The sequence below is a fragment of the Athene noctua genome, chromosome 3 (genome assembly GCF_965140245.1).
Source record: "Athene noctua chromosome 3, bAthNoc1.hap1.1, whole genome shotgun sequence".
In the NCBI taxonomy this organism is placed as follows: domain Eukaryota; kingdom Metazoa; phylum Chordata; class Aves; order Strigiformes; family Strigidae; genus Athene; species Athene noctua.
This window is the reverse complement of record NC_134039.1, coordinates 80,547,393-80,570,278: the sequence shown is the minus strand read 5'-3', so window position 1 is coordinate 80,570,278 and position 22,886 is coordinate 80,547,393. Positions and strand designations below refer to the sequence as shown.

The following is a 22,886-nucleotide window of genomic DNA, read 5'->3' as shown; positions in this document are numbered from 1 at the left end:
TTGAAAAAGAAGAAAGAAAAAAAAAGAGAGAGAAAAGAAAAGAGACAAAAGCTCAGCAAGCCCCCTATTCACAGAGCTAGCCCCGTACCTCCCCTTCCCCTCCTTGGGTAAAAGCAGCTTCAAAAGACGTTAACATCTTTCCCTACCTTCGTTCTCATCGGAGACAGAAGCCCTTCCATTTTGGTCCAATCCTCATGCCAATCCTCGTCCCCCAACTTAGTCTCTCGTCCCTGTCTCAAGCATCCCACACGAACAAGAGCATGTCAGGGACCGCCAGCGACACCCTCACGGAAGCTCGGCCAGACGCCAACCTGCCAACTTGCAATCCTCAGTTGCGTGGAGCACCGTTCCTGGAGAGACCTTCCTCCCTCTCCCTCCTCTCTCTGTCTCTCTGCATAATCTGCCTGCAGCTATGTTTGTACCATCGCGGCTGACAAACGATCCCTGCCTTACGTAATGCATTCAGCACAGGACAAGTGATCCCAGCCCAGCCGCGGGGACCCGGTCGGCGGCAGCGATGGGAAGGTGTGGGACTTTGCCCTGCCTATTGTGCCGCTGGGTTTAAGCTGGGAACGTCCCCGTGCGGGGCTGACGCTTGTCGGCTCTCTATGCTAGCTAGGAAAGCACTGAGAAAACTTTGTCGCCATGGAATGATTGCGGATTCCCTGGGATTGACTTAAAGGGGTGTGATCCGCTTCAGCCCAAGCGGTTTTCCCTGCTTGGGAAACGCCAACAGTTGGAGCATTTTCTGCTGAGCGCTTTGCTGTCGGCGAGTGACCAAACCCACGCTGAAAGGGAGTTCCTGTCAATTGTCAGCCGGGAATTGAGGGAGAGAAAGAAAGAAAAGGGAGTGAAACAAAAGGAATACAGTCCTGCAAAGTTTCTCAGCAAAAGATACTCACTGAATGCATCCCTATTAGCATTTTAATTCCCATCAGAGCATGCCTTTGTGGAAAATTCCCTAATTGCTTCCACTCCCCACATTTTGGTTTCCGTTACGGAGTGATGCTGGGACTGAATCTCTTTCAGAGAAAAATCTGATGGGAAAATGGATTTCAGACCTGTAAACACATAGCGTTTGGTCCACAGAGCCAGACCTGTCCAAAGTAAAATCCCTCTGAAAAGCCATCGAATGGGCACCAGCTGCCCATCACCGCTGCACAGGTCTGCACCCCCCCGGGGCCACTCCACTTCCTAATACAGACACAAATAAGGCTCCCCTTTCCCAGCCCAGAGTATAACCTTCCTCATACCAGTACCCAATTACTGTCCAGAAATGAAATTAAGAACCTTGTTACACCACCAGAACCTGATTTTCAGTGTTAGAAAATCGCTGTCAAGCTGGTTAGAGCATACCACAGGTGGAAATTTTTAACGCCCTTTAACATCAGCTCTTCTTTGAGGCCCCAAAGCTACACGCTCAGGGAGAGTCGCCCTCTGATCAAGGCACTGAGCTGGGATCCGGTTAAACTCCTGACATTGCCACATGTTCCTTGGATGACCATGGGGATTCACCTCATTTAGCTTTCACCATCTAAAACTCTGCCCTCTGGTCTGAGACAGGCACCAAGGCTCCTGTAAGGCAACGAGAGAGACAAGCTCCTTCCCAAAGTGATTCGCCCCAAACGTCCAAGGCCAAGGAGAAACTTGTCCTCAGGTCCTCTGTGGTTCCTCACCCCTCACTAAACTTCTCTCTTTTTTGTTCTGGTTTCATGATCTGCCCACATACATCCTTCATGCTCAGCACAGGCTCCTGGAGGCTACACCAAGATGGTGAGGGAATGAGGGCATATGTTCATGGTGGTATATGAGGGCACAGGGTGAAAAGCCTCAAATGAACCCATAGATAGACATGGCCCCTGGCCTGGCAAGCCCTAGCAGAAGGGCACCCAGGCACAGACACAGATGAGGGTGTTCGGCCCCACACATCCCTTTTCGTCGCTATCACTCCCAATCCTTTCAACCCTGTAGATCTTGCAGTTTTAGGGCATTTTTCTTATTATTTCTTATGGGGTAAAAACAGGGAGGGGAGGTGTCCCCTACAGTGATTAATATTAATTTCAAAGATAATTAACTGTTCTCAGACAAACTCAGTTCCTTATTAAATGTGAACAAATCTGATCATATCATATTGAAGGCAGAGATAAGATTTCCGGAGCTAAAGAGACACTATACAATGCCACAGACTCGTCTATTTCTTGCTGCATGTACATAAATATGTTTTGTTACTGGTATTTACAAGACTTTAATAAAACTTTGAATAAATGGCAGCAGGAATTCCAGGCTCCAGTAAAACACAACCGTTGTGATTTTTCTGGTATACTACTTTGAGTCAGACTCCGACGTGACATTTACAAGTCTGTGCAACCATGGTCTATTCCAAATCATCTGTGGAATTTGACTCTCCAAAGCGTCAAGAGAAACCTAAAGAGAGAGGAGTATTTGGGAATTCTGGAGATCTCAGGCCAGATGGTCAAGCTCTAATGCAATATGATAAAGTGGATGGTGCACCCATGGTAGCATATGAACGCTCAGTTCTCTTTTAAAGTTTGGTTCTGCTTTGAACTGGGCTAAACTGCAGTGCCTCATGAGGTTTCCTGTGTTATCTCTGTTTACAAGCAAAAAAACCCCGTAGTTTTCCTAAAGGCCAAAAGAGTAATTCAGTCTGGGACCAGAAAAGCAAGCCGGGGCCTTTCTGGTTCAGCAGCACTCAAAGCCTCTCTGATCTGAATGGATTGGGGAATTGTGCTGATACTGCATGAGTCAGAGCAGAGCCCAGCTCAGCAGGATGAGCAGGAATGGGAAAGAGGACGGTGCTGTTTGAGCAGCACCTGTGGCTGTGAGCCAGCACCAAGCCTGCCTCTCCAGAGAGCGCAGGCTGCGACCTCCAGCTGCATCCCAGAGGATGCTCTGGGCTCCTGGGGGAGTTCTGAGTCCCTGCGTGGCATTACCATGAGCCACAGCTGAAGTGGTGTGTGACAACGAGGTCTATCTACATTCACCTTCACCGGTGGGGCCAGGAAACCCACCTGCCTATGCCTGAGCAAATTTCAGTGTGGCTCCTGGGACAGCACTGGGGCTGGCAATTTCCAGCAAATGTAAGAACTGGAGCAGCAGTGGAGGGATGGGGATTGTGCATCATATATCACCCTTATCTCAGTCTCCAGGCACCAGGTAGGACTTGAACTCTACTAGTCTCTGGGCAGATATTCTGCTTTAGCCTACACAGCCACCAGCCTGCCCTTCATGTGCTACAGGAGCAGGATGACCACCCTCTGCAGGCATCCAGCCTGTTTGCAAACCCCTTTTGCATTCAGAGAAATAACTTTACAACTATAGGAGCCAGAGAAATTTATCCTCACTTAAAAATGAAAGTTCTAGTTGCTGTAGCCAGGAGAATGGTGCCACGATAGTGTGTGCCATGGTCTGACACTTCGTTCCTCCCCTGGGCTGCGACTCATGGCAACGTTCAAATTACCACAGACTTGTTGGACAGCCTCTGCTCCTGCGACTTTCAGATCAAAGGGACTACAGAGGAAAAAGGAGCATGTGAACACTTGCTTTCTCATCCTTTTTCTGGGGAGGGGAGCAATATTTGACTCAGAGCCTGGTCAGCTACACCCAGCATATCTCAGATTCTCCATCTGCAGATGAGGCGACCAACTTGTCTGGTTCACACAGATGTTGCAGATTCATCCTGTCCTGGATTCAACTCACCTCATCTTAGAACAAGTGTTTAAGCTGGGAATATAATTACTCTTGGCTTCTTATCTAATCATTGGAGTGATATAAAGACCTTGAACCCCCCTTATATTGTCATAATCTAAATGCCTGCTGGCATCTAGATAGCAGACTAAGGTAGATGTCTACCTGGAGCCAGGTAGACCATACCTGGATTCAGCCTTGGAGCTGAATCTTTTTCTATGCTCTGCTGACTGCATTGGCAGACCTCCCAGGACCAGAATGAGTGCAGAGGTATCTGCTGACATTTGGTCAAGCAGGTGTAAATGTTGAATTCAGATGTCTGACGTTGGAGTTGAATCTTGCCCCAGGTACGCGGTACTAGGGAAAATGGCCAAAAAAGCACTTTATATTCACTCTTAAGCTGTTGGCTGAGGGTCCTCGAAACAGCCAGACTCCAGGGTATATAACTGAATCCTCATCTTTCTTCTTGCTCACCCGCTGCGGGTGCATCCAAGCCAAGACAAAACTTCTGTAAACTGAAACTCTTCCTAACCTTTGGGGTGGGGATCCCAACACAGAGCCAAGTTGTGCTGCCTGTACCAGTCCTGAAAAGTGGAGGGAGTTTGGATTTGGACCCAGGTTCCACTGTTCTCTGATGCAAACAGCCACCATCACTTCCTGCCTGCTCCTCTCTAGACATGCTGGTGTCCAGGCTCCCCCAGCCCAAGGTCCCAGCTCCCTTACAGGGCACTAATGCCCCCATTTGGGGTTGCCAAAATCCACTTTTGCTCCCCTGGCTCCCAACTGGCTCATCACTCCAACTAGGTGAGGACAGGATGATAGTGGAGGAAAGAGCAGGACCCTTCCTGCATTTGGCCCCTGCCAAGCCCACAGGTGCTGCCTGTGCCACCCACCGGCACAACCGGCACTGCCACAGCCCGACCGAACCCTGTACGCGCTCCCCTGACCAACCTCACAACTGGTCATTTCTTCTGGCGAACAAAAGGTAGCATCACGGTGTTGCCATGGCGACATCCCACCATCTGAATGGCTCTGGCATCATATAAGGGAGGGGGAAACATCCCAGTCACATACCGGGGCTGTGCTGAAACGTATCTTATATTTAGAACAGGCGGCACGGGGAATACTAATGAATATTTAACACTCAGAGTGCTTTTCATGCTTGCTTTTTTATTTTTGTTGCACACTTTCCATAAGCACAACATTTGCCTCCAAATGGTATGAATATTATTGCTACTGTGCTTCTCTAGTCACCACTTCTCTAGGTTTCCCCTGCTTTTCATTTCTTTTCTGTGAATAAAAGTCAAAACCAGCACACAGCCCTCACAAAAGTAGCATTTGCAAATCAGGACTGATGCCTGCAGCAGGTTGGTGGGTGAGGAGGGAACTGGGATGTTTGTGTGATCCAGTTTCCCAGCCTGGCTCTGCTGTGTTTAGATTGTGACTTTGACTGCAAGTCTACTGATGTGATAACAAAAGCAAACTCTTCACTGGTTACCTAAAAATGGGCAAGATTCACTTATGTCTTACAAGAATCCGCTCCTTTCAGGGCTTTTTTTTTTTTTTTCCTTGTTAAAAATAGCTGCTTTCAACAATTAATTATCTGTGTTGTGGAAGAAAAATAAATAAATCTAACTTTGTTTCGTTCATCCAGGAAAAACACACACCTGAAAATGTCCTGAAATTCCTTTCTTCTTTTTTCCCTAAAGGGTGAACAGTGATAGTAGGGTCAAACCACCCAGAAGCCCAATTTATTAATATTTTGATGTGCCTTTTTATATAATACACTATAAAAAAAAAGCAAAGGTGCTGGGCATGGCAGTAAGTCCCACTCGCTACTCTCAGGACTGTGTGGGGAGATTGAGCATCTCCCGGTGATGAGCAAGCAGACATTTCTGGGGGTGGCAAGGGGAAGCGAGACCCTCACTGGCTGGGCTGGCATGGGGAATAGGTGCCCACAGATGCGGGTGCAGCTCGTAGTGCTGCCTGCTCGTGGACTCCTGTCTCCAAGAGGTGTGGGGAGGATGTGACACAGCACTGATTGAGGTTTGTGGCTGTTGCATCCTCTCTGGCAGGGTACTACCTCGTCAGTCTCCTTTTCAGCTATAGATTAAGTTATAAACAGGGTTAAGAAAAATGATGTTTCAAATCTCACTCTGAAGTCATCTCCTGGCATATATAAAGCTTTGTTCTCAGAAAGGCCAGATTCTCAGCAATGATTTTTAGAGTGAAATGTGCTCTTTTTACTAGCCAGTGACAGGGCATTGGAGTCTTTTCTGAGCCTAGCAGCCCTGAAAAAGCTGCAGGGATCCTGAAAGCTTATCTATGTGCTTCCTGTTTGGTACCACTCCAAGACACCAAGGATACAGGCGCAATTCAGCTGGCAGCTTTGTCAGTGATGCAAGGGGAGGAACAGTGTTGTACTGGGTGTGTTGCTTTGGCAGCACTGAGAAACTGGAGCTGTGTTTATTTGTTGCTGGTTGTAGGGTGTATTGTCAAAACGGAGAAAGGTTTTCCTCGCCGAGATTGCTGATGCAGTTCTTTGAGATCTGCCCCGTGCCTTCAGAGGGAGAGGGACTCGCCTCTGGGGAAGTAAACAAGGGGCACACTCGACCTCTTTGCAAGCTGTTCCACTGATGCATCATTTGCATGAGTAAGTGTTGTCAAAATCATTTGCCAACTTACCCTTATATGGCACCAATTGTAGTGAGGGCTGGAAACACCGGTTACTTTTCTGGAGTTCATGTTTAATGCTCTAATGACCTGCTTTTTCCAGAACAGTTACACTTTTTCCACAAAAGCAAAGCAATACGAGGAATATTAAAGTCTCAAGGTATTAACAGGATTGAATTAGTTACCTTCCAAATTTGGAAGGCAGGCATAAAAACATCATATCTGAAGATCATAGGTCTCTGTACAAGGTTAAGAGGGAGACTGACTTACAACAAAGTCAGTTTAGCATCCTACCCTGCTTAGCATGGCCATCAGGGTCTGTCCATCTGCCAGCAACTAAAAGGCATTTATCTCTATGATGCATCAATGATCTCAGCCATTATTATCATGATTCCTGTTAAGTCAGTGTGGTAGTGTAGGAAGTAAAAGCTGGCCTCGACCATGCAAATAAACCACCCCAGCAGAAGTGGGAACTGCTGTGTTAAAGAAGAAGATGTCATTCAGCTCAGAAGGGTCTCCAGGACCAGACCTAGGCAAGGCTCTGACTGCCTTGTTTTTCTTTACCTCTATCCCAGCTCACCAGGAGAATCTATAGATGCATTGAGAATCTATATATGAAAAACGGGAGCTGTAGAGATGAGGCTTAGAGACTCAGAATAATAACTGTTGTCCAGACTCTGCCCCAGCACAGAAAATGGCTTCTGGCTGTCCTGGCTCCCAGCAGGTACAACTACGAGGCTGAGCATCATGCTTATTCTTCTGACAAAATGTGCACTGGAAATATGATGGGGCTTCCTTCCCTAACCAGTAACTGGAGCTATGTTTTCTTTCACTGTTAGATGTGTTTGCTGTTCTGGATGTTAACAGTCAAAACACATACTAAGCCTTTTACTAGAGCATTAGCTCTACGTATGCATTTTCAAAAGTCAGATAAATGATTTATTCATCCATTTCAGTAACCATTCAAACAGGGCACAATGTTCACTACAGTGTAGAAAGCAACAAACACTGAGTTTTGTTTGCAAGAAAAAAATCAACAAAACAAGATAACAGAAGCTGTTTACCCAATGTAAAGGACTCCACTGCCATCCCTGTTAATATCTCTGTCAAATTAAACACTGTTTCCCAAAGCTACAACTCCACTAAAGCACGGCTATTATGCTCTCAGTTAGAAACCTGATTATAGCCACTTTATGTCTGTAAAAACACAACCTCTGATGCAAGGTGACTCACAGATACTCTGCTAATGCTCATAAATGGGCTTGATGCTCTATAGACACGTCTTTGTGTGTATTGGGAGAGGAGGCCCAGCTCTCGCAGGGCAGACAAAGCATTAAGTGAGAAATAGCCATTTCTCTGAAGTGTAATGTCATTACAACTGTGCAAATCCTGGACTGTGGTCATTTTGGCCTGGGGAAGCAGAGTCAGGGAGGGAATGAATAGAAGTGCTTGGAATAAAGCAGAAATAGAAGACAGGGGTGGGGGGGAATAAACAAGTTGTCAAAGCACAAAAGAATAGTAATAATCTGGGGTTGCCCAACAGCAGTCCTGTAAAATACTATTTCATACTGAGATTCTTTAATCTTCTTTAAAGGTTGGGTTAGTTCTGAAGCAAATCAAAACCCCAAATGAAAAAAACAACCAGAGACCATTTCTTCTCCAAAACATCCATGCAGTTTTGGTCCCTCTGAGGGTGAAGGCTGAGGAATGATTTTGCAGCTGCCCAGCTCTCAGAAGATGCATCTGCATGAAAAAAGCCCTGTAGGCAGGAGGATCACCTGGATGACAGAGTCCGAGGTAGATCCTGCACACTCCTTATTTGATGGAGACAGACTGCTTCACAGCGTGGGAATAGATGCCTGAAAACAGGACCCAGGGAAAGAAGAGACACCTTTTTTTTTGCTATGATAAACTTATATTTTTTCATTTTACATATTTTTTATCTTGGTTTGATCAGCCCCTAATGAATCCCACCTTCTAGCAACCATGAACTGTTTGTAAACTCAGAGTCATCAGTATCTCTGTTAGATTTGCTTTCTGACACAGGACAGATGCTTCTCCCCTTTCAGCTCAGCTGGGGCTCCTGTTGCTCCCCCAAATAAAAGTTGATGTCAGTAGCATGTTGCTGCCTTATGCTGTAATGGATATTTCTAGCTGCACACGTGTGCCTGCTTCAGCAGCTCCCTGTGAGCCCCTCCTTGGGTTGCTGTCCTCCATGAGCTCCAAGCCTCCGTGGTGACGCCCTTTGGCCGATCAGCTATCGGTCAGAGCATGTCCCAGCTGTGATGGTTTCTGAGTAAGGTTTCGCTGGTGTTGGAAAGAAGATGAGATTTAAAGTGACTCAGGGGTCAGAGATTGCCTCTTGCTTTTTGCTCACCTACTTTTCTAAGTCCATCCAGCTCATTTAAACTCTTGGCTCTGTCAAACCTTTTCACTGCCTGGATTCAGCTCTTTGGGTCAGGGGCTCCAAGTGTCTGCAGATGTGCTAGCCCCTTTCAGGTGCTCCTCTCACTGCACAAACCACAGCCATACAGATATTTTTCTAAGAATATTTCTGGTCCTAGGTCTCCCTGCTGTCTCATTTCACCATCTTTACTGGGCTAATGTGACATTTATCCATATCCCAGAATGTCAATAAAAATGTAAAATAATTATGCTGGTACAGCATCACCATCAAGGCACAGGAGAGCTTCTACATATAATGAATACATATCATCAGTCTGTTTTCAGCCTAAGCAACAATCCCCACTTACATCAAAGCCTCATCTGAATTAATATTTGATGCTGGAATTCATGCCACTATTAGATGCTGTTAAAATTCAGGGACCCCAATCTTTCTTCTGAAAACAACAACAAAACTCACTGAGCCGGGTCAATCTTCAGAGGTGGGATTAATCTCAGCTAACTTCAGATGTCTACGGTGTGGCTGGCTCCAACTCAGCTGGTTCATTATCATTTCTTTAAAGTAAGTGGAGTGAACTGGCACTTCTAAGGCTCAATTCCCTTGACCTGTATTAGGATAAGGTGATATGTGTCTTAGCTGCCTAACAGAAATGTGTTCTTTGTGTTCTCCGTGCTGAAATCTCGGCAGAAATAAGGATGACAACACCTCCTTAAGGTTTCTTCTCATTAACCTAACACTGTGATTGCCCATCTGAGTTATCTTGCATGCAAGGAGAAAGGCAGTCACCGTGCTGGTGGAGCCGAATTTTTTAAAATAATGGTGGATTATCTACAGTATGGGGAAAAAGCCAGAAATTGTAGTTTGAGGAGATGGGGTCAAATTGTACCACTTCCCCGAAACCTGCCTGTTGTGCATGGCATTTGCAAAGATAATGGACAAGCAGTTCAATAAGTTAATCAGCTGATTAACTTTGCACTAAAGTCTTAGCATCACCTGGATGTAATGACGGCTGGACAACCAATTTTTCAAGTGTTTCCTCACCTGCTTTTTATCTGCTACTACATTTGCAAGCTCCTCACCACTTCTTATTTATCCTTCTCTCTTTACCTTACTTTACTTACTAAAAATAATTTAAAAGTCAGCATCATTCTATGAACACACAATTGGAGGTCTAGGGAAGGGTTCAATTAGTCAAAGAAAGAAATGTGTTGCATGGGGGTTGTCTCCTATTGATTCAAAGGAGGCAGATACTTGTCTGCTATTAGCCCTTACAGGAGTTATGTAGACATAACCCAATGTATGTATTATGTGTCTCCTTTTAACCCATAATAGGTAAAAGTCTCCCACACCTTCCAGGAGGATGAAGTTCAGTCTTGTGACTGAGCTTTGATCCCCCCAAAGCGATGTAGTCAGGGCTGTTACAAACATTGATCTTCAAAGCATCAGCACAATCAATACGGCCGATGCTGTGGTGCAGTTATTGATGCTGGGATAACTGAAAATAAAAGCCAACTGCGTGACGGCAGCTACGGCATTTCTCCATGAGCAGTGGCCTGACTTGTGCCTCAGGCCTCACACGTGTGGGACAAGAGCAGTTCCACGCTTCGTGCTCTGGCCAGACCCAGCAAATCCTTGCTGAACATTTTGGGCAATGCTGCAATCCACTGGGTGCAGCATGTGGTGGCTCTTGCCCATGTGGAACATGATTTCTCGCACGTCTCCACGGGAAGAGGGAGCCCACCTTGGGGGTGCACAGCAGGGACCCAGGTCTACTGTATCCTCTGCCTCGTAATCCCCTGAGGGTTTAGGACAAGTTATGTCGCAAACTCCTACGCACTTGGTTTTATCACTCTGAAAGTGGAGATAATCTATGCCTCAGAGGAACATTGCATGGATAAGTCAATTAACCATGAAGTCACAGATGGAAGATGCAAAAGAAATGCAAAGGATTAGTTCTGCAGAGCAACCCTGCCAGGCACAAATACATTTTTAGATACTTTTTTTTTTTTTTTCCCCTGACTAAAAATCACTAGCAAGCTGCTCCTTATAGTCCTGTTTAACCTGTTAATGGGACATCTGTACCAGCTACAATACCAGCTACATCTGTAGCTGACTGTGGAAAGGTGGGAGCCAGGCCACCCGGCTCAGCACCCTTACCTGGGCAGCCCAGCCTGTCCTGGCGCCAGGTCACCAGTGGGCTGTGGAGCCCACTGCTGTTGCCTTTGTCTGGCAAATACTGCATGTCCAAGAGAACAACAAACTCTCCTTGCCTGTGTCACAGATGTGGACCTACAACAGGCAGAAAACCATGTCAGAATGCAGAAAGTGCAATGCTTTCAAAGGTGGGATGAGCTGAAGGGGACCCCACATTTTGGACTTTGTGTAAGTGTCTGGTTCTCCTGGGGCCCCATGGTAAGATCACAGAATCACAGAATCGTCTAGGTTGGAAAAGACCTTGAAGATCATCCAGTCCAACATTAACCCAACACTGGCAGTTCCCAACTACACCAGATCCCTCAGTGCTATGTTGACCCGACTCTTAAACCCCTCCAGGGATGGGGACTCCACCACCTCCCTGGGCAGCCCATTCCAACGCCCAACAACCCCTTCTGGAAAGAAATGCTTCCTAATATCCAGTCTAAACCTTCCCTGGAGCAACTTGAGGCCATTCCCTCTTGTCCTATCATTTGTTACTTGGTTAAAGAGACTCACCCCCAGCTCTCTGCACCCTCCTGTCAGGGAGCTGTAGAGGGCGATGAGGTCTCCCCTCAGCCTCCTCTTCTCCAGACTAAACCCCCCCAGTTCCCTCAGCCGCTCCTCCTACGACCTGTGCTCCAGACCCTGCACCAGCTCCGTTGCCCTTCTCTGGACACGCTCGAGTCATTCAATGTCCTTTTTGTAGTGAGGGGCCCAAAACTGAACACAGGAATCGAGGGGCGGCCTCACCAGTGCCGAGTACAGGGGTCAGATCCCTTCCCTGTCCCTGCTGGCCACGCTATTGCTGACACAAGCCAGGATGCCATTGGCCTTCTTGGCCCCCTGGGCACACTGCTGGCTCCTGTCCAGTCGGCTGTCAATCAACCCCCCCAGGTCCCTCTCTGACTGGCAGCTCTCCAGCCACTCCTCCCCAAGCCTGTAGCGCTGCTGGGGGTTGTTGTGGCCCAAGGGCAGCCCCCGGCATTTGCCCTTATTGAAACTCCTCCAGTTGGCCTCAGCCCATGGCTCCAGCCTGTCCAGGTCTCTCTGCAGAGCCTCCCTACCCTCGAGCAGATCAACACTCCCACCCAACTGGGTGTCACCTGCAAACTGACTGAGGGTGCCCTCGATCCCCTCGTCTAGATCATCCATAAAGATGTTAAACAGGAGTGGCCCCAACACCGAGCCCTGGGGGACACCACTCACGACCGGCCGCCAACTGTATTTAACTCCGTTCACCACAACTCTTTGGGCCCGGCCATACAGACAGTTTTTTACCCAGCAAAGCATGTGCCCATCCAGGCCATGAGCAGCCAGTTTCGCCAGGAGTGGGATTAGGTATGGGCAGGGTCTTGCTAAGAAGACAGATGCTGCTCTGGGGTTGAGTCACACAAGCACATAAATTATGACAAATATTCTCAGCAATAAGTTATTATTTGTAAGGAAATAGCAACAGCCATGAGTCTAATTTCAGAAGAAGCTACTGAACAGCTTCTTGCTGATAATCACCAAAACCATTTTCTTGAGATGTTTGCTGACTCCATTCTCTTTTGCATGGCAGTGGTGTCTAGCAAAGCCAGCACTGATACTCTTGCATTGACTCCCATCTGCGCCTGTCCCTGCTATTATTAATCCCTGCTATTACATGGGTCTGCTGTTGGAGAGCCAGAACTGGTAGTACGTTCCTGCCTTTGCCTCCCTCTTCCCTACAATGAATCTCTCTACTCCTTCCCTTGGAGCTACTCTTCCTCCAGCCACGGTCCTTTGAAGTAACCTTGCTGGCATGCTCCTCTAGAGGGTCTCCAGGACCTTGCTGTGGCTGGGCTTGGGAACAGCTCCTTGAGAGCACAGCACCATGGCCGTCATCCTCATCTTCAGGGTGTGTTTGCCTACCAGAGCTGACCACTGCTGAATTGCTGTAGTTTGTCCTTGTGAGGTGCTTTTTACTCCTGCAGGGCCTCGCTGGTAATCTGGAAATCTATTAAATGATTTATTTTTATTTTTATTTTAATGCAGTTTAAGAACATCTTTAACATCTGCGATTTTGAAAAAAACCTGTACAGACGATATAGATTTACTCTAAATCAGTGTCCCATAGATAATTAAGTGGCCCTCGTTTTAAAAGGTTACTTAGAAACTTCATTGGATTTATTACCCACTATGATAACCACCTGGGAGGTAAAATTATCTCACACAAGGAAAACTCATCCTGTAGCACTGCAGCCTGTAAGCACTAGGGTCAGGCATGCAGACTATGGTTCTTTGGGATAATTTATCTAGCAGCAGTAAGTGAGGATGCTCCTGTCCTTCCTCAGCCTCCCCAAACCCAAATCCATTCCCCAGTCTCCAGAGCTGACATGTCTATTTATCTGGGAGATATTGGATTAGAAAAATAGTCTCAACTAAAAGAGAAAGCATGCAAGGAAAAAAACCAAAAGTGCATAAATGAGGTTTATATTAGCTGCACTGTGAAGAGCAGTAAAGTACAGCAGAAGGAACAAAGCCATGAGAAGGGGAAGGCTTTCATCTGCTGCTAGAGAAAGTTTAACACAGGATTTCTGTTTCTGCTTGAAATGTCATTTTTCAGATCATTGGTGAACAGTAGCTTACTGTATTTTACTGTTTGCTTGGTTGGTCTTTTTAAGAGAGTTTTTCTTGTATAGGCAAAGTCCTTAGGCACACTTGCACTAGCAAAATACTGTGTTTGCTGGTAATCTATTTTGTTAGAAAACTTCAGTAAACTGTATCAGGAAAAGGCCTCTTTTGCCCTGGGCTGCCCAACCCAGGAGGGTTGGGCTGTAGATCAAATCTTTACCAATAAGCCTTTAATAATGCAGCATAGGTTATTGTGCAGATTAGCTGCTTTCCTGACTTTCACATAGAAAAGAAAAATGTTTTACGGTCCTTACTGTAGCCTCAGGTTTCTAAAATTTCAGTACCACTACATCTTCTAAAATACAGGGGTCAAATAGTTGGTTAGATGTTGAAAGAGTCCACAGTGATACTGTACTCTGTGCATAGCTCATAAACATGGTTGCAAGAGGAAAATAGGAAAATACTCCAAAACAAGCAGGCTGCAGGATGGCTTCATAACTACTTGTCTGTCTTAGTTTGCTGATAACATTTCCAGCTGATGTGAATACCTCCCCGCTTATCTGAGTGACATTAGATTAGACCTGATGATGACATTTCCAGAGCAAATGTCCATTCCTTCTGCATAAATATCACAATATCCTTGTCAAAGCCATTTTGGTATGAGCATGGAAGAGCGACGGTGGTCCAGAGAAGCGACCATTCTCTTGTTTTCCTGATGGAGTGATGCTAGGTTTATCAGAGCTCTGTCTGGGATCTTCTGGGTTTAGAGCAGTGGGCCAAGGACTTTCTGGCCCCCAGTTTAGCACTCCTATAGCAGGGCTGGCTGAGCTGGGTGTGTGATGACTTCTCGCTAGCCCTGGTTTAAGTGTAGCCTGTTAGCTGAAACCATTGACAAAGCTGTAGCCCAGGCAACTTGTTTTGCATGCTGTGACTATTGGTAGGAAATGCAAATGTGGGTACCTTTGCAAATCTAATCCTCCCTCTTCAACACGTTGTTTCCTGACTGGCATATCCCTTTTCTCTTTGCTCTCTTCCCTGGTACTGCAAGCAGAAAAATATCTGGACCAAGGCTGCGTATGGCCACCACTTTATCTTATCTCATGATTTAGCATGTTTGGCCCTCTCTGCCCAATGAAGCCATCGACACTGCCTTCACAGAGAGCAGTTTGGAAAACTCTTCCTTGCACTGAAAGAGAGCAGACTGGAGCAGAAATGTGCACCAAGTGCTGAAAGCAGCCGGAGAGGTCTGTCTCCCCCATTACAGATGCTCAGCCTCCAGATTAGCTGTGAAGCTGACACTAATTTTCAGGAATTTCCAGCTCAGTTTTCTAAGCACTTGCTTGTAACATGCTTAGTTTCAGAGCATAGAGTCTTCCCCTAAAGCATCCCTTCCTCTTGCGTAGTTTTGCTCCCCCTTTCTCTCCTGTTGTGTTGGTACTATGGTCATGCCAATAGGTGCTCTAAAATCATGGCCTCCTTATGCCAGGGGAGGGTTTCTTTACACAGAAAAGTCTTATCAGAACAGGGAAAAAAGTGGATAATCAACAGTCTAGTCTCTCAAAGATGTTTACCAGAAAGCAAATGATCAGATACATACATCAATCCTAATTGTGTGTCACCATCACTTGAAAAGCACCTATGGCCCAACTCTACACATTTCAGCTGTTCCCTTGTCTCCTGTGGATAAATAGGGTTTGGCTGCAATTACGTGTTAGAGCAAACTGAAAAAAAAAAAAAAAGCCCATCTTTCCAAAGAAATGCATCATTAGTGTGTGATCATGGCAGGACTTTTATTATTTTAAAGCAACATCTTTCTGCCTATATTTTTTTTGACAATCACATTTTTAAAAACCAAATTAAAACCTACACATTTTTCTACATCCGGGTATTGTTGAAACTGTCACACCTAATAAGAGCACAAAAAGACAGATGAAAGTGCTGTGCTCATTTCTGAGCAGCTGGGAACGGCACTGAGAAAAGCACAGCAATTGAGATTAAGGGAGAGCCTTCACAGTGCAAGATAACCCAGCTGCTTGGAAAATCAAATCTATTGAACATACAGATTTCATGCAACAAAACAACGCCTTGCTGATAAAGGAAAATAACAATGCTCACGCAGAGTTGTATAGTCTTCGATTCAATTTGGAGATAAATGGGCAGTCCTATATTTTTCTTCTTTAAAGTCGGAGTTAGCTTTCTAATTGTGACTATTCATTCCCTCTTTTTGCCAACTCTGAAAGATCAGCTCAGAGTTTTTCATTTGCTAATAACATACCCCACAATTTACTGTAAAGGGCACTTTCATGGGGAGTTAGGACATCCAGGTTCCCTTCCAGGGTCTCACGTTGACTTTAGGTGCCTCCTTCAGCTCTCCTTCTCTTCAGTCTTCCTGTGCTAAAGAGACATAAGTGCCTTTGTGAAATGTTTTGACATCCCTAGAAGAAAAGCGATATACCACTATCCCATCATTTCTGTACTCCTAGACAATTGATACTAAGAAGTCAGGAATAATAGGATCTACAATACTGATCAGAAAATGTTTTTTCCCTCTGATACACATTTTTCCCTCTGTGTACATCATAAGATATCACAATTTTGTCTAAAAAACACTATAAAGCGCAAAGGTTTTAGCTTTTTGAGAAAACTGGATATTTTCTCAGGGGAAGTGATACTCGTTAATGATCTTTCAATCTGATTTGAAATCTGCTTTTCGATTGAAAAGTGATTTTATGCAATCATTTTTTGATCAGCTGTGGAACAGCAAGCTGCTCTATTGGGATTTAAAATTTTCATTACCATCCAAACATAACACTTTACCTGCAGCAAATTTCTGGTCCAGGTATAAAGTGTTCATTCCCACACATTCTCCATTCTCTTTCTTGCACTGTGGAAACTATGAATACAAAAGCACCTTTCCAACACCAAGACCCAGCCTTTGTTCCCAGATTCAAGATATTCTTCAAATCCTGGATATGGAATTATAAACCCCACCTTTTTCTTTACTTCAAGAGACCCTATTTTCAGTAACCTTCTATTGACCTTTGAATGTGCATGATCCTCATTGAGAAAAGTAATACTTCTGGAGTTTAAGTTGGATATCAAAGAAATATAATAGTCAATTCCTCTGAATGAAACCTTTTATTTTTGCATGAAAAGATGGCTAATATGTTCCCTCTGACAGCCTTTTGTTAGGCGTTTGGCATTGTAATAATTAACTAGTCATTCCTGCTCTGTTTTTTTTTTGTCCTGGCCATTTTTTTAATCAGTGACACAATACCTTTCACCAAATGTCTCTGGTTTCCTTAACAGCCTTTGTTAGAAACTTCGTCAAAGAGTTTGCAAAGTCCAAGGAAATCACTGTTGACCAATTCTCTGTCAACTCATTATTGTATTGGTGCTGAAGACTTCGGACAGGTTGGGGGAAGGATATCATATTCCCCAGAATAGGTTAAGTTACAAGTAGAGTCTCCTGCAGAAAGCTACTGAAGGACCCACAGTCAGAGTACCTCCCTGCTCCTGCTTAGACCAGCAATAATATATATTACAACTTGTAGCCCTGAAATTATCCTCTTGGTATGAATTCCTAGGACCATGAGTCCTTTCTTGAGAGGATATAATTAACAACGTTTTGATTCTCCCTCCCTTCTTCTTGGCAAATCTGGACTCAGGCCTTTACATCTTTGCCTTGGTATCCTCCAGCCCTTGTGAAAACAATGTGAGTTTTGGCCTTAATAACAAGCCATGTAAAATCTACATAATTGACCCCTTTTCTGAAAATATTTCAAAGCTTTCTCTTTAATCTTTGCATATACATGTGTGGAAGGAATGCCCTCATTTCAGCAGACACTGTTGCATACAGCAGCCTTCTTGCTGCCATAAGAAAAGAACTAGGGAATTGTGAGAAATGGGGGCTTTTTCCTCCCAGATGCCCTACTTTTCCTTTCTGTGTGATTTTATGCAAAGGAGCTCATTCTCTTTATTTCTGTGCCAGGCATCCACGGCATTACTGCACATATTATTATCCATATATCCATGGGATATCAGGGTCCCATGCTGGGATCCATGGGTCACCGGTGATCACTTGGGTGAGTGGCCTGAAGTGATTTTACAGCACCACCCAGGACAGAACCATTTATATGGCTGTCTGCCAGGACAGGGAGGTAGCCTGAGCGAGTGTCAGAGGTGAGAGATGGGTCTTTGACCCAAAGATCTGAAAGCTGCTCATCAAGAAACAGGCAGTATTACAGCATTTCTGCGTTCATTCAAGGTGTAACTTGTCAATATGACCATTTTCCATTGTGTATCATTTGACTAATTTCAGTGCTACCTCGTCAGGTTCAGGGCTAATCTTTCATGACTTGTGGGCCCAATTCAAAGTCCACTGAGTCCATGGCATGCATCCATTGATCCTTGAAGGGACCTCATTATTACTTATGAACTTTATTGATCTCGATGTGAGCTTTTCTGCTGCAGTCAAAGGCAGAGTTACACCTGTGGGTAAAATCTTGCTGGTTACCATATATTAACCAAGTTTTCCTGCTCTCATTCTCAAGTGGGTTGCTGAGAACTGCCTGATCACAGGCAGCAGGTTTACCCCCATGTTTTCTGCCTGTTAAGATTATTTAAAGAGATCTACAAAAATTACCTCCATGTCCCTTTTCTAGGAATGATGTCACCATGGGAATCTTGTGCAACTGATTGTGGGAACTGATGGCATGTGCTATGGTGAATAAAAAAGAGAATTTTGCTTCATTGTAAATGGGAAGGAAGGGATTCTGCTGTGGAAATTTTGGCAGAGGTCATCCAAGCTGCTCTATCCACATATACCTCACATCTGGGGATTCATCCATAAGCCATAGATCTACAGGGGACTCTTTGTCAACCATGGATAGAAAGTCATAGTTCTAAGTTTTCACTGCTTGTCTTTACCAGCTTATCACAGCTATGATTCACCAGAAGCTTTCTTCTCATTCCATTTAGTATTTCTGTATCACTCAGATGTCAGCCTCTTCTCAAGCACTGGACCATGGTTCTCTTGGACCACTTGCTGCCACTGCTCTTTCATCGTCCCCTTTCCACCAATTCGTCTAAAACACTTTCTTTATTCTTCATTCAGTTACAAAGCCCTGTGGTTCTTATGCCTTTATCTGCCAACAGGAGTGAGAAAAAGGATGCTGGAAACAGACTGTGCTTTCATATTTGTGATTGAAACCTGTCTTACTCAATTCCAGAAAGAGACTTCCACTTCTCCATCCTTTGGAGCCAGTCAGTCCTTCCACTTGTTAAGAGAAAGCTTCTCCAAGTCAATATTACTCACGTGTTTATTCAAAATCAATACTGCTTATTACAGCTTCTGCAATTGTGTCTCACTATTGCTGTCACCTAGTTAGCTCACAACCTTCCCGGCAGACTCCCAGCTTGCTGTGAAGTGTTGTAGTTGCAAGATTGAGAAAAAGAGATCATAAAGTCAGACAGAAATAGAGACCTGCTGACGGGGGATGTCACATAAGGCAGGTTGCCAAGAATTCCCTCGTCTATTCCTCATTCCCTCTGCTCAGACACATATGGCCAGATGAGAGACAGTCATGATCTTCTAAATCTCTGCATTACTCTCAGTTTCTGCTTTCCCTCCTGAAAAACAGAAGCGATAGCTCATAAGTAGTTTGAGGGTCATGGCAAATATCAGCCAGTGCTCAGGAAAAAACATCATCTAAACAGTGCATAATATTCTTATACCTTGATGCCGCCCCTGCTGAAGCAGATGGCAAGCTCCCATTGACTTTAATGAGGCCATAAGAAGCCCGTTGTGTGCATGCAATATGTAACAGCTCCTCTTGCAGCTCACATGCCGTGAGTGCCGCTTCCCCTTTTGTTGTCTTCACGGACTGAGCAAGCCTTCGCTGACCCTCTGCAGAAACCCAGCCTCCTCCGTACAGAGCTGGAGAAGGGCAGAGGACAAATTCACGGCAACGGCAGTGTCTGTGCTGGCACCTCTGCTATCCCCCCTGCTCCTGACCAACTCCAGAAAGGACAGGCACTCAAGTGCCACAACTTGCAGGTGACACAAAGCATCCAGGAGAGCCAATTCCAGAGCCAATCATGAGGGTTTACAGGAGGATCTTGGGGCAATGAATTATATAGCATTAAAACTGAAATTCAGTGACATGATAAAATGAAATCCAGTGTCAATTAGTGCAAAGAGAGGGGGGGGGGGGGGGGGAAATAAACCTACCTACATGTACACAGTGATGCTTTTAAAGTGCTGATATCAGTCATGAAAGATGCTGGAGACACTGGATAGTTTTCAGAAAACATTGGCTCATATTGAGTGGTGATGAGAAAGGCAAAGTAAACATTAGGAAATCTAAGGGAAAGGGTGGAGAATAAAATGCAGCTTCATTATACCACTGTAGAAATCTCTGTGTATCCGTGTTTTGAAGATTCTGTGTTGTTCTGATGACTTAATCTTGAAAAACTAGAGGGGAGAGAGAGAGATGAGAGGCAGAGATGATCAAAGGTGTAGAAGGGCTTTCGCAAAATGGAGGAAAATGAACAGAGAACTTTCGGGCTTGGAAAACTGATGAAGAGGAGCTAAAGGTCTGTAAAATCACAAATAGTACCGCAGAGGAATAGAAAAAATAGTATTGGTTTGTTTCTCATAATATGGGAACTAGTTGGCATGCAGCGATATCATCAAACATTAGTTTAAAATGAACCTAAGAGAGCACTTTTCATATGGTATGTCATTAAACTGAAGTACATTGCCAAAAGATACTGTGGAGCCCAAGATACAAGTGATTCATAAGGAAACAGATAAAGGAAATAATAAATAATTTTACAGTGGTTAAGTCCTTTCACGACTGTCAAACACAAGGGTCTGGCTGCAACTTTTAGCTTAGGAAGAAAATTTATTCGTTGCTGGGAAGCAGTATGATCTACATCCTTACTCCTCTCTGAGCACCCATCAGCAGACACTGTATGCTGGGCTTGATGGCTGTTTGCCCCACAGTTCTGGGGTGCCTCATACTCTTGCACACATTATGGTCTCTATCCTATGGAGGTAGCACAATTGCAAGGCACAGTTCTTTGTGACAGCAAATTAAAGTCTGACATAAAAAGACAGCCCTTGTGTCACCAACAGGATTGCTGTTCCCCTACATCAGCTGAGGTCTTGGCTCATGGGTGGCCCATGAAAGAAATGTTTTGTATGGAAGTTTCCAGTGAAGACCCCTGCCCCTTCTGCAAAAGGCAGGAATAAATACATTTACTTGTAACCTTTCAGACTTTGAGCCTCATTTTTCCATTGATTACCTTAAAAAACAGAGGCTATTTGTACACATTATGGTCTATAACTGTCAACTCTGTGACAAATCACCCACCCAGTGCCTTGTCAATGATGTGGAAAATAGTGACCATATAAACAGATCAAATGAGGTGGAAGTTAGATGGTACAATGGTGTCAGACTGTGGCCTTTGATCTTTAAGGGCCAGAGGTCAAATCTCTCTGCACCAGGGAGTAAAAACAACTTGGGGGGTTCACCCTGGAACGCAGAGAACTATGAACCAGCATCTTTTCTTGGGAGAGGTGCAGAATTTGTAGAGGTAAAGCCTGGGGCATATGTGAAGTTTTGCACTGTGATTGGAGGAGCTCTAATTAGAGAAGAGTAACTCCACTGGTGCTGCCAGACTCCCTGACCAGGAAGAAGGTAAGTATTATTAAGAAATCTGAATCTCTGGGAGAAGTCATACAGCATTAACAAGAGGTTTGTGGGGAGAAGATGCTCCTGTATGTGGCATATTTCAGCCAGAAGATAGTGGGTAGCAGTATCCAGAACTGCAACCAGGAGAGACTCTTTTGCAGTTCGTTTTGTAGCAGTTTGGTCTTATGCAGTTACTGTGGTGTACTGGGCAATAAGCAATCTCAGGGTAAGTCACTTTGCTACTATTTCACCTGTGTTTTTCTATATAATGAAATACCCTTGATTATTGGGGGAGAAATAGGTTATTTTCAGACCAACAAAAGCACTGGCTTTTCCATCCCACCCATACCTATTTTTATTGACCCACTCTGCTTTTCCCATTTGATTTACAATTTGACAATTGCCCCTAACTGCACCTTTAACAATTCCTCCTAGCTATTTTCAACACATGAAAGTTAAATAATGGGACAAGAAATATGTTAAAAGCCATTGCAATTTAAACCTGGGCAAGCTTGCTTTTTTTTTTTTTTTTTTTTTTTGTGTGTGTGCAAGCCTACCAGACCTCAACCATAACATTTTCACCTACATTACCTCTTGCATTTAGTAAAAATGTGTTTACTTGGATGCTGTGCAGCACTTGCTGTACAGAGAGGGGAGAAGGCAGGACAGGCAACACAGCTCTCTTCCATCCCTGCTGCTGCCTGCATGGATGGCAGCACTGCCATTGCTATCCTGGGGCAACACTGAGCCTCGGTGTATTCTGCACTGGATGAAGCATCAGGAGTGCAAAGGATGTTCACATTCCCCCATTTTGAACTCCCCAAGGGAGCTCAGAAAACCCCTCACTCTGTTGGAGCAGCTGAAGAAAAAGAAATATCATTTTTTGGATTCCAGCCTCTGAGGGGGTAAAGCGCTTGTACTTCTGCTTGACAGCAGACCACCTGTTCTGCTACATGCAGTGAATAATAAGCTCCACGTGATCTGCATTCACTGTCTGGGATTAATTCTCTTGCAGTCACGTGTGCTTAGACTGAGCAATCGGGTACAGCTGCCACCTCACCTAGGTTGTCATTGCTGCTGATCAGATAGGAAGTTCACGGCCTCTGGTGATGGCCCAGGGAATCCCAGCAAACTGCTTATTCAGTGATGGTGAAGTTGATCTACAGTGCCAACACAGAGTGGCATTAAGCCATCTGGCTCTACAGATGCGGTGGGGCAGAAGGGAGCCCCTCACAGCACCAAGGGACTTCCTCACAGTTTATCTGGGGGAGGGACCCACTTTTCTCATGGAACCCTGACAGATGTCCCTGACCCTCACTCCTGTGACACATCACTGCACTGGGACAAAGAGGTAGGTCCCCAAACCTTCTCTTCCCTTTATTCCATCCAAATAATGGGACAATCATCATCTAGCTCTGAAAAAAAACCCTAATATGCTCTGGAAAGTCTTCAGACATCCAGGACAGAGCTTTCCCAAGTCCAGCCCGAAGGTGTGCGTTAGGCTTACTCTGGGTAAAAATAGTCATTAAGGGAAGGATTTCTCTCATCTGAACTGAGACATGTCAAAATCAGATGCCTAATTTTAAGTTAATCACCCCACTCTATGCTTCCTC

At 45.0% G+C, this 22,886-nt stretch overlaps 1 protein-coding gene across 2 annotated transcripts in view; it reads right to left on the bottom strand.

Annotated features, from left to right (window-relative positions):
• The window catches only part of FRMD4A (FERM domain containing 4A), a 379,560-nt gene that overhangs the window by 288,702 nt on the left and 67,972 nt on the right, over window positions 1–22,886 (bottom strand). Inside the window, exon 1 of one of the 2 annotated variants that reach the window (XM_074903462.1) lies at window positions 147–298. The exons of the other annotated variant lie outside the window; for it this stretch is intronic. Within the exon in view, the coding sequence (XP_074759563.1) occupies window positions 147–179 (33 nt within the window). The 5' untranslated portion in view covers window positions 180–298. Of the gene's footprint in view, window positions 1–146; window positions 299–22,886 lie in introns of those variants that run through there. 2 annotated transcript variants of the gene reach the window in all.